The sequence below is a fragment of the Eucyclogobius newberryi genome, unplaced genomic scaffold (assembly GCF_026437365.1).
Source record: "Eucyclogobius newberryi isolate DKJ021-1_F unplaced genomic scaffold, fEucNew1.0.hap1 SCAF_16, whole genome shotgun sequence".
Lineage (NCBI taxonomy): Eukaryota > Metazoa > Chordata > Actinopteri > Gobiiformes > Gobiidae > Eucyclogobius > Eucyclogobius newberryi.
Genome location: NW_027315790.1, coordinates 36010659 through 36022853, shown reverse-complemented (window position 1 = coordinate 36022853; position 12195 = coordinate 36010659). Strand labels below are relative to the sequence as shown.

At 55.0% G+C, this 12195-nt stretch overlaps 1 protein-coding gene across 1 annotated transcript in view; it reads right to left on the bottom strand.

Moving 5' to 3' along the window:
* The window catches only part of LOC140361555 (caytaxin-like), a 72605-nt gene extending 60620 nt beyond the window's left edge, over positions 1–11985 (bottom strand). Inside the window, exon 1 of the mRNA XM_072447267.1 lies at positions 11584–11985. Coding sequence (XP_072303368.1) covers positions 11584–11911 — 328 coding nt within the window. The 5' untranslated portion in view covers positions 11912–11985. The remainder of the gene's footprint in view (positions 1–11583) is intronic.
* Between the last annotated feature and the right edge of the window lie 210 nt (positions 11986–12195).

The following is a 12195-nucleotide window of genomic DNA, read 5'->3' as shown; positions in this document are numbered from 1 at the left end:
AGTCAGGACTAAACGTGGATTGGCCTCCTGCTGGTGCCAGAGTCAGGACTAAACATGGACCGGCCTCCTGCTGGTGCCAGAGTCAGGATTAAACATGGACCGGCCTCCTGCTGGTGCCAGTGTCAGGACTAAACATGGATTGGCCTCCTGCTGGTGCCAGAGTCAGGACTAAACATGGACCGGCCTCCTGCTGGTGCCAGAGTCAGGACTAAACATGGATTGGCCTCCTGTTGGTGCCAGAGTCAGGACTAAACATGGAGCGGCCTCCTGCTGGTACCAGAGTCAGGACTAAACATGGAGCGGCCTCCTGCTGGTGGCAGAGTCAGGACTAAACATGGAGCGGCCTCCTGCTGGTGCCAGAGTCAGGACTAAACATGGAGCGGCCTCCTGCTGGTGCCAGAGTCAGAACTAAACATGGATTGGCCTCCTGCTGGTGCCAGAGTCAGGACTAAACATGGATTGGCCTCCTGCTGGTGCCAGAGTCAGGACTAAACATGGAGCGGCCTCCTGCTGGTGCCAGAGTCAGGACTAAACATGGAGCGGCCTCCTGCTGGTGCCAGAGTCAGGACTAAACATGGACCGGCCTCCTGCTGGTGCCAGAGTCAGGACTAAACATGGACCGGCCTCCTGCTGGTGCCAGAGTCAGAACTAAACATGGATTGGCCTCCTGCTGGTGCCAGAGTCAGGACTAAACATGGAGCGGCCTCCTGCTGGTGCCAGAGTCAGGACTAAACATGGAGCGGCCTCCTGCTGGTGCCAGAGTCAGGACTAAACATGGAGCGGCCTCCTGCTGGTGCCAGAGTCAGGACTAAACATGGACCGGCCTCCTGCTGGTGCCAGAGTCAGGACTAAACATGGAGCGGCCTCCTGCTGGTGCCAGAGTCAGGACTAAACATGGAGCGGCCTCCTGCTGGTGCCAGAGTCAGGACTAAACATGGAGCGGCCTCCTGCTGGTGCCAGAGTCAGGACTAAACATGGAGCGGCCTCCTGCTGGTGCCAGAGTCAGGACTAAACATGGAGCGGCCTCCTGCTGGTGCCAGAGTCAGGACTAAACATGGATTGGCCTCCTGCTGGTGCCAGAGTCAGGACTAAACATGGATTGGCCTCCTGCTGGTGCCAGAGTCAGGACTAAACATGGACCGGCCTCCTGTTGGTGCCAGAGTCAGAACTAAACATGGATTGGCCTCCTGCTGGTGCCAGAGTCAGGACTAAACATGGAGCGGCCTCCTGCTGGTGCCAGAGTCAGGACTAAACATGGAGCGGCCTCCTGCTGGTGCCAGAGTCGGGACTAAACATGGAGCGGCCTCCTGCTGGTGCCAGAGTCGGGACTAAACATGGACCGGCCTCCTGCTGGTGCCAGAGTCAGGACTAAACATGGACCGGCCTCCTGCTGGTGCCAGAGTCAGGACTAAACATGGAGCGGCCTCCTGCTGGTGCCAGAGTCAGGACTAAACATGGAGCGGCCTCCTGCTGGTGCCAGAGTCAGGACTAAACATGGACCGGCCTCCTGCTGGTGCCAGAGTCAGGACTAAACATGGAGCGGCCTCCTGCTGGTGCCAGAGTCAGGACTAAACATGGAGCGGCCTCCTGCTGGTGCCAGAGTCAGGACTAAACATGGAGCGGCCTCCTGCTGGTGCCAGAGTCAGGACTAAACATGGAGCGGCCTCCTGCTGGTGCCAGAGTCAGGTCCTGATTTCTGATATTTATTAATAATAACAGAAGGACGGTAGGGCATCTGCTCACTCTCTGGCAGTCCCAGGCCAGCCGAGAGACCCAAAACACCTCCCCAGGGAAGCGCCCAGAAGGAGCAGCGGCTCTACTCCGGGCTCCTCCGTGTGACTGAGCTCCTCACCTTATCTCTAAGGAAGCTCCCAGCCACCCGGAGGAGGAAGCTCATTTTGACCTCTTGTGTCCTTGATCTTGTCCTTTGGGTCAATAAAGCTCATGACCATAGGTGAGGTCAGAATGTGGACCCCCCACCCACCTGGAGAGAACAAGGACCCCCCACCCACCTGGAGAGAACAAGGACCCCCACCCACCTGGAGAGAACAAGGACCCCCCACCCACCTGGAGAGAACAAGGACCCCCCACCCACCTGGAGAGGACAAGGACCTCCACCCACCTGGAGAGAACAAGGACCCCCCACCCACCTGGAGAGAACAAGGACCCCCCACCCACCTGGAGAGAACAAGGACCCCCCACCCACCTGGAGAGGACAAGGACCCCCACCCACCTGGAGAGAACAAGGACCCCCACCCACCTGGAGAGAACAAGGACCCCCACCCACCTGGAGAGAACAAGGACCCCCCACCCACCTGGAGAGAACAAGGACCCCCCACCCACCTGGAGAGGACAAGGACCCCCCACCCACCTGGAGAGGACAAGGACCCCCCACCCACCTGGAGAGGACAAGGACCCCCCACCCACCTGGAGAGGACAAGGACCTCCACCCACCTGGAGAGAACAAGGACCCCCCACCCACCTGGAGAGAACAAGGACCCCCCACCCACCTGGAGAGAACAAGGACCCCCCCACCCACCTGGAGAGAACAAGGACCCCCACCCACCTGGAGAGAACAAGGACCCCCACCCACCTGGAGAGAACAAGGACCCCCCACCCACCTGGAGAGGACAAGGACCCCCCACCCACCTGGAGAGGACAAGGACCTCCACCCACCTGGAGAGGACAAGGACCTCCACCCACCTGGAGAGGACAAGGACCTCCACCCACCTGGAGAGGACAAGACACCTTTTCCTGGTTGAGAACCATGACCTCTGATCTGGAGCTGATTCTCATCCCCAGACGCTTCCCTCTCGTCCCAGTGCAGCTGCAGGTCCAGGTTTGATGGAGACATCAGGACAACATCGTCTTCAAAAAGCAGAGATGAGATCCTGTGGTCCCCAAACCGGACCCTCCGACCCCTGACCACACCCTCTGACCCCTGACCACACCCTTTGACCCCTGACCACACCCTCTGACCCCTGACCACACCCTCTGACCCCTGACCACACCCTCTGACCCCTGACCACACCCTCTGACCACACCCTGTTGTGGAAAAAATATAATATGGCCCTTTACTTTTTAACTTTCAATTCTATTTCTAATCAGATTTAGTTCTAACAGCCTGACAACCCCTTTTGGCCTGGAAATTTACATGTCCGGACCTCCTGGAGTGGCTAGGAAGTCCCACGTTCTGTTTCACACTAGGCAAGACGTGTGAATTGAATCAATGCAAATGTTCTGTACAGTCTCCTTCCTGAAACCACTGTTTCTGTGATGTCCCATTTGCTCCTTGGTTCCTTTGTACCTGAGAGACCAGTGACCGGGAACTTCTGTGTGTGTGTGGTCATGTGACCATCTGTGATTTAAGGCAGGGGACAGAGCTGGGACGGGGGGATTTGGGAGACAGACATTTTGGGAAGCAGGCAAGAGACAGACGCGTGGACTCGGCCTTCTATGAGAATGAGTCCACACGAGTTTCTTTCTGATTCAGCCACAAGATTAAACAGTTTACTTTTGAAACGAGACAACCTGCTTCTTTGTCTTATCTAGAGATTTTTGCCACTACAACCCTCTGACCACACCCTCTGACCACACCCTCTGACCACACCCTCTGACCACACCCTCTGACCACACCCTCTGACTTTGTGCCTGGAAATTCTGTCCATAAAAACCATGAACAGAAGCGGTGACAAAGCGCAGCCCTGAGGAGTCCCTCATGGGAACAGGTCTGACTCACTGCAGTGACCACAGCTCCTGCTCCTGTCAGACAGGGACCGGACAGCAGGGACATACAGGGACCTGAGCAAAGGGCCCCGGACCCCGTACTCCCTGCACCCCCCAAAGGACACGGTCCCAATCCTTCTCCAGATCCACAAAGCACATGTGACTGTGCAAACTCCCATGAGCCCTGGCGCCCCCTGGTGGAGAGTCTAGAGCTGTTCCAGTGTTGCACCACCAGGACCTAAACCTGCTCCTCCTGAATCTGAGGTTCTATGGGTCAGATTCTCCTCCAGGACCTGGAACAGACCTTATGGGAGGCTGAGGAGTGTGGTCCCTCCTGTCCCCCTGGAACAGAGGGATCACCACCCCGGTCTGCCAGAGACACTGTCCCAGACCGCCACGCCCTGTTCTAGAGACATGTCAGAGACAGTCCTACAACATCCAGAGACTTTAGGTCCTCAGGATCAGGAGCCACCGAGGAGCCACCGAGGAGCCACCGAGGAGCCACCGAGGAGCCACCGAGGAGCCACCGAGGAGCCACCGAGGAGCCACTGAGGAGCCACTGAGGAGCCACTGAGGAGCCACTGAGGAGCCACTGAGGAGCCACTGAGGAGTTTGTCTCCTGAACAACCTCAGTGACTTCAGTCCCTCTGTGTCCTCAGTCTCTGCTTTGTCTTCAGAAGACGTGACAGTGGGATTAATGAGGTCCTCAAAGTCCTTCCACCGTCTGACCACATCCCCAGTGGAGGTCACAGGTCAGAGGTCAGAGGTCAGCAGGTCTCCACCAAAAACGTGTTGGAGAAGCTGCTTCCTCCTCCATGGCTCCTCCTCCATGGCTCCTCCTCCATGGCTCCTCCTCCATGGCTCTTCCTCCATGGCTCCTCCTCCATGGCTCCTCCTCCATGGCTCCTCCTCCATGGCTCCTCCTCCATGGCTCCTCCTCCATGGCTCCTCCTCCATGGCTCCTCCTCCATGGCCTCCCCAAACTCCATCCCTAACATAATAAATCAAAATGGGCTCCATCCTATTTGACATGGGGGGAAATAAACCATCCCTAAAACCCAACTTCATCCCATATCTTAGGTGTCGCCTGACCCTAACCCTGACCCTAACCCTGACCCTAACCCTGACCTTAACCCTGACCCTAACCCTGACCCTAACCCTGACCTTAACCCTGACCCTAACCCTGACCTTAACCCTGACCCTAACCCTGACCCTAACCCTGACCTTAACCCTGACCCTAACCCTGACCCTGATCACATTAGAAGATCCTCCAGTCACTTCTTCTTGTTTGTCTTTTGTCGCAGCCAAAAACACAACGAAGCAGGAGCTGCTTCTGCTGAGCAAACAAGAACCAGGAACCTTTTCACAAAACGCCGTGTTTCACCGCCACCCCGGCATTAAAGAAGAACCACCAGAACCACCCCAAGTCCAAGCATTCTCTGTGAAGGGCCTGAAACTGAAGGATCTCTCTTCACTTCCTCCCACAGCTCAGGATCTCCATCAGGTCCTGGACGAGTGTGTCCAGTGGGAGTTTGAGGGACTTTCGCCCGGAGAAAGAAGTCCAGGACAGACCGAACATTATTACAACACTGCTGAGGAAATCGTGCGGCCCAACACCAACTACGCCGCGGTCGACCATGTAGCGCTCGATTCTGACGACGAGGTGACAGAGAACTCGTCCGACTACAGCGAGGTCGAAACTACGAGCGCTAAAGCCGCTTCTGTGGACAGATCTGTGAACTCGGGAACCACACGACCGTCCGGCATCAAAGAACTCAGGAACGAGGTCCTGAAGACGCCGGACCTCCAGGTGGAAGACGAGATGGAGAAGAACCTGGAGACGGAGAAGAACCTGGAGACGGAGAAGAACCTGGAGACGGAGAAGAACCTGGAGACGGAGAAGAACCTGGAGACGGAGAAGAACCTGGAGACGGAGAAGAACCTGGAGACGGAGAAGAACCTGGAGACGGAGAAGAACCTGGAGACGGAGAAGAACCTGGAGACGGAGAAGAACCTGGAGACGGAGAAGAACCTGGAGACGGAGAAGAACCTGGAGACGGAGAAGAACCTGGAGACGGAGAAGAACCTGGAGACGGAGAAGAACCTGGAGACGGAGAAGAACCTGGAGACGGAGAAGAACCTGGAGACGGAGAAGAACCTGGAGACGGAGAAGAACCTGGAGACGGAGAAGAACCTGGAGACGGAGAAGAACCTGGAGACGGAGAAGAACCTGGAGACGGAGAAGAACCTGGAGACGGAGAAGAACCTGGAGACGGAGAAGAACCTGGAGACGGAGAAGAACCTGGAGACGGAGAAGAACCTGGAGACGGAGAAGAACCTGGAGACGGAGAAGAACCTGGAGACGGAGAAGAACCTGGAGACGGAGAAGAACCTGGAGACTGAGAAGAACCTGGAGACTGAGAAGAACCTGGAGACTGAGAAGAACCTGGAGACTGAGAAGAACCTGGAGACTGAGAAGAACCTGGAGACTGAGAAGAACCTGGAGACTGAGAAGAACCTGGAGACTGAGAAGAACCTGGAGACTGAGAAGAACCTGGAGACTGAGAAGAACCTGGAGACTGAGAAGAACCTGGAGACTGAGAAGAACCTGGAGACTGAGAAGAACCTGGAGACTGAGAAGAACCTGGAGACTGAGAAGAACCTGGAGACTGAGAAGAACCTGGAGACTGAGAAGAACCTGGAGACTGAGAAGAACCTGGAGACTGAGAAGAACCTGGAGACTGAGAAGAACCTGGAGACTGAGAAGAACCTGGAGACTGAGAAGAACCTGGAGACTGAGAAGAACCTGGAGACTGAGAAGAACCTGGAGACTGAGAAGAACCTGGAGACTGAGAAGAACCTGGAGACTGAGAAGAACCTGGAGACTGAGAAGAACCTGGAGACTGAGAAGAACCTGGAGACTGAGAAGAACCTGGAGACTGAGAAGAACCTGGAGACGGAGGAGGAGGTGAGCCATGTCTGCTCCTTCTGCAGCAAAGTGTTCAAGAGGAAAACGTCTCTGAGCAACCACATGAAGATCCACCAGAGCCACGCCCCAGACACCAAGAGAAGGAAGGACGGGACGAGAGAGAACAGCGATGAAAGGCAGGAGCATACAGAGGCGGTGCAGGAGGGGAGGGGCATAGAGGGGAGGGGCATAGAGGGGAGGGGCATAGAGGGGAGGGGCATAGAGGGGAGGGGCATAGAGGGGAGGGGCATTAAGCGGCGGAGGGAGGAAACTGACGACGACACCGACCAAACCAAAGACTCCTCAGACGAAAACTGAAAGCCGTGTCGGCCCCCGGGCGTGTCGGCCCCCGGGCGTGTCGGCCCCCGGGCGTGTCGGCCCCCTAGTCCTTTAGCTGCAATTTAGGCCTAAACTATGGAGTAAACACAAACCACAAACGTCTCTGATGAAAGGGGCGTGTGCAGAGGAGGCGTGTGCTGTGTTCAGAGTTTGAAAGGGGTGTGTGCAGGAGGCGTGTCCTGTGTTCAGTCTGAAAGGGGCGTGTCTGGTGTTCAGAGTCTGAAAGGGGCGTGTGCAGGAGGCGTGTCCTGTGTTCAGTCTGAAAGGGGCGTGTTTAGGAGGCGTGTCCTGTGTTCAGTCTGAAAGGGGCGTGTCCTGTGTTCAGTCTGAAAGGGGCGTGTCCTGTGTTCAGTCTGAAAGGGGCGTGTCCTGTGTTCAGTCTGAAAGGGGCGTGTCCTGTGTTCAGTCTGAAAGGGGCGTGTCCTGTGTTCAGTCTGAAAGGGGCGTGTTCTGTGTTCAGTTTGAAAGGGGCGTGTTCTGTGTTCAGTTTGAAAGGGGCGTGTCCTGTGTTCAGTCTGAAAGGGGCGTGTCCTGTGTTCAGTTTAAAAGGGGCGTGTCCTGTGTTCAGTGTGAAAGGGGCGTGTCCTGTGTTCAGTTTGAAAGGGGCGTGTCCTGTGTTCAGTTTGAAAGGGGCGTGTCCTGTGTTCAGTTTGAAAGGGGCGTGTCCTGTGTTCAGTTTGAAAGGGGCGTGTCCTGTGTTCAGTTTGAAAGGGGCGTGTCCTGTGTTCAGTTTGAAAGGGGCGTGTCCTGTGTTCAGTTTGAAAGGGGCGTGTCCTGTGTTCAGTTTGAAAGGGGCGTGTCCTGTGTTCAGTTTGAAAGGGGCGTGTCCTGTGTTCAGTTTGAAAGGGGCGTGTCCTGTGTTCAGAGTTTGTGAAACTCTTTGATGTTGATGTTCGAGCTCAGGAAAAGTATTTTCATCTGTAAATGTTTTAAATAAAATCTCAATAAATTTACATTTCTTTGCATAATTTACCCAAAAAGAACCTGGAACAAAAGACAAAACGGCGCTTGTGTCGTCCTTTATTCCAGCGATGAGTATGAAAATATGAAAGAGCCACAGGAAACACTCGCTTTAGTAAAGTGCAAAAGGACGTCACAAAACAAGACTTTTAGATTTTGTACGATTAAAAAAAACATGCACAACTTCTGAACCAATCAAACGTTTGTCCTCTTTGAGGACAAACGTCACATCTGCCGTTTTCTGTCCCCAAAAAGACTGAACAAAGACAAAACATTTCAAACATATTTGAGTAAAATCATGAACTGCATCCAAGGAAGCAAGGAAGGAGGGAAGGAGACGAGGAAGGGGGAGGGAGACGAGGAAGACGAGGAAGGAGACAAGGAAGGAAGCAAGGGGGAGGGAGACGAGAGAGGAAGGAAGGAAGGAGGGAAGGAGACGAGGAAGGGGGGAAGGAGACGAGGAAGGGGGGAAGGAGACGAGGAAGGGGGAAGGAGATGAGGAAGGAGGGAAGGAGACGAGGAAGGGGGAAGGAGATGAGGAAGGAGGTGAGGAAGGGGGGAAGGAGACGAGGAAGGAGGGAAGGAGACAAGGAAGGAGGGAAGGAGACGAGGAAGGAGGGAAGGAGATGAGGAAGGAGGTAAGGAGACAAGGAAGGAAGCAAGGAAGGGAGGAAGGGGGAGGGAGACGAGAGGAAGGAAGGAAGGAGGGAAGGAGACGAGGAAGGAGGGAAGGAGACGAGGAAGGGGGGAAGGAGACGAGGAAGGAGGGAAGGAGACGAGGAAGGGGGGAAGGAGACGAGGAAGGAGGGAAGGAGACGAGGAAGGAGGGAAGGAGACGAGGAAGGGGGAAGGAGACGAGGAAGGAGGGAAGGAGACGAGGAAGGAGGGAAGGAGACGAGGAAGGAGGGAAGGAGATGAGGAAGGAGGGAAGGAGACAAGGAAGGAAGCAAGGAAGGGAGGAAGGGGGAGGGAGACGAGAGAGGAAGGAAGGAAGGAGGGAAGGGGACGAGGAAGGAGGGAAGGAGACGAGGAAGGGGGGAAGGAGACGAGGAAGGAGGGAAGGAGACGAGGAAGGAGGGAAGGAGACGAGGAAGGAGGGAAGGAGATGAGGAAGGAGGTAAGGAGACAAGGAAGGAAGCAAGGAAGGGAGGAAGGGGGGAAGGAGACGAGGAAGGGGGGAAGGAGACGAGGAAGGAGGGAAGGAGACGAGGAAGGAGGGAAGGAGACGACGAGGAAGGAGGGAAGGAGACGAGGAAGGAGGGAAGGAGACGAGGAAGGAGGGAAGGAGATGAGGAAGGAGGTAAGGAGACAAGGAAGGAAGCAAGGAAGGGAGGAAGGGGGAGGGAGACGAGAGAGGAAGGAAGGAAGGAGGGAAGGGGACGAGGAAGGAGGGAAGGAGACGAGGAAGGGGGGAAGGAGACGAGGAAGGAGGGAAGGAGACGAGGAAGGAGGGAAGGAGACGAGGAAGGAGGGAAGGAGATGAGGAAGGAGGTAAGGAGACAAGGAAGGAAGCAAGGAAGGGAGGAAGGGGGAGGGAGACGAGAGAGGAAGGAAGGAAGGAGGGAAGGAGACGAGGAAGGAGGGAAGGAGACGAGGAAGGAGGGAAGGAGACGAGGAAGGAGGGAAGGAGACGAGGAAGGGGGGAAGGAGACGAGGAAGGAGGGAAGGAGACGAGGAAGGAGGGAAGGAGACGAGGAAGGGGGGAAGGAGACGAGGAAGGAGGGAAGGAGACGAGGAAGGGGGGAAGGAGACGAGGAAGGAGGGAAGGAGACGAGGAAGGGGGGAAGGAGACGAGGAAGGAGGGAAGGAGACGAGGAAGGAGGGAAGGAGATGAGGAAGGAGGGAAGGAGACAAGGAAGGAAGCAAGGAAGGGAGGAAGGGGGAGGGAGACGAGAGAGGAAGGAAGGAAGGAGGGAAGGGGACGAGGAAGGAGGGAAGGAGACGAGGAAGGGGGGAAGGAGACGAGGAAGGAGGGAAGGAGACGAGGAAGGAGGGAAGGAGACGAGGAAGGAGGGAAGGAGATGAGGAAGGAGGTAAGGAGACAAGGAAGGAAGCAAGGAAGGGAGGAAGGGGGGAAGGAGACGAGGAAGGGGGGAAGGAGGGAAGGAGACGAGGAAGGAGGGAAGGAGACGACGAGGAAGGAGGGAAGGAGACGAGGAAGGAGGGAAGGAGACGAGGAAGGAGGGAAGGAGATGAGGAAGGAGGTAAGGAGACAAGGAAGGAAGCAAGGAAGGGAGGAAGGGGGAGGGAGACGAGAGAGGAAGGAAGGAAGGAGGGAAGGGGACGAGGAAGGAGGGAAGGAGACGAGGAAGGGGGGAAGGAGACGAGGAAGGAGGGAAGGAGACGAGGAAGGAGGGAAGGAGACGAGGAAGGAGGGAAGGAGATGAGGAAGGAGGTAAGGAGACAAGGAAGGAAGCAAGGAAGGGAGGAAGGGGGAGGGAGACGAGAGAGGAAGGAAGGAAGGAGGGAAGGAGACGAGGAAGGAGGGAAGGAGACGAGGAAGGAGGGAAGGAGACGAGGAAGGAGGGAAGGAGACGAGGAAGGGGGGAAGGAGACGAGGAAGGAGGGAAGGAGACGAGGAAGGAGGGAAGGAGACGAGGAAGGGGGGAAGGAGACGAGGAAGGAGGGAAGGAGACGAGGAAGGGGGGAAGGAGACGAGGAAGGAGGGAAGGAGACGAGGAAGGGGGGAAGGAGACGAGGAAGGAGGGAAGGAGACGAGGAAGGGGGGAAGGAGACGAGGAGGTAAAGGGATGATTCGATTCCATCTTTGACCCGTTTCTTTAATTTCACAGTGATTCACCTTCAGCCTCCAACAGTCGCTAAGAACCATGGGTAATGTAGTCCAGAGTTAGACCCGGTTTAGACCCGGTTTAGTCCTTTAACCCTTTTCATCCATAAAAAGAACAAACAGAATTTCTGAACAGTTTTTGCTTCGTTTAAAGCGTTTATTCACTTTAAAGTGTTTAAAGTGTTTAAAGTGTTTAAAGTGAATAAACGGCACAAACACAAACCTCAGACACTTTTAACACAAACAAACAAACAAACAACATTGTTGGAAAAAAAGTCACTGCATTTTTGGAACTTTTTTAACATTTACAAATCCATAAAAAGTTTTGTAAATTGTAAATATTTAGGCTTGAACTTTTTAGCACTAAAAGTAAAATTCCAAGTGGATTTTAAGGAGAAAATGTTTAGTGCAAATGAAATAAATACATAAAATACAGTCGTCTGAAAATGACGCTTCATATTTTGTGCTTTTGGAAACGAGATTCTGTTTGACATTTTCTCTTCTTGGTTTGATTCTTGAACTTCAGACGTGGAAAGTTCTGCTTCATTTGTGTCTGAACTTTATCATTATTTTGTGTTTCAAATGTTTAAATAAAGTCAAACTTCACATCGCTCTGAGCTTATTGCCTTTTCCTCACTGACGCTCCAGGAAGAACGTCCCTCAAACCCGTAACTCACCAAACTGTGCCACAAAACCTCACCCACTGGGCCAAAGTGGGCCAAAGTGGGCCACGTCCCACCACAGACCAGGTTTGTCCTTGTAACAAAGACAAGGACAAACCAGAGAAACACAAATACAAGACTGTCCCGGTCCAGGTCCAGGTCCAGGTCCAGGTCCAGGTCCAGGTCCAGGTCCAGGTCCAGGTCCAGGTCCCGGTCCCGGTCCCGGTCCAGGTCCAGGTCCAGGTCCAGGTCCAGGTCCAGGTCCAGGTCCAGGTCCAGGTCCAGGTCCAGGTCCAGGTCCAGACAAAATGGCGAGGGCTTCATTCTTCCAGTTTCCTGGATTTCCGCCTGACGCTCGTTTTCTCCCTCGACTTGAACTCTGAGGTTTAAAGTGGAGCTGAAAGTGGCCAGCGCGGCCATAAGGGGGCGCGGCCATAAGGGGGCGCGGCCATAAGGGGGCGCGGCCATAAGGGGGCGCGGCCTCCACAGGGTTTAAAGGTTTATTAAACTTCTGAATACATTTACTTGAGCCTTTTACACCGCCACAGCAAATGTTACTTTGTGTTTTGAGTCGTGTTTCCGAGGCGTTTCTACTCGTCCCGTCTCTGCTCGTCCCGTCTCTGCTCGTCCCGTCTCTGCTCGTCCCGTCTCTGCTCGTCCCGTCTCTGCTCGTCCCGCCTCTGCTCGTCCCGCCTCTGCTCGTCCCGTTTCTGCTCGTCCCGTCTCTGCTCGTCCCGTCTCTGCTCGTCCCG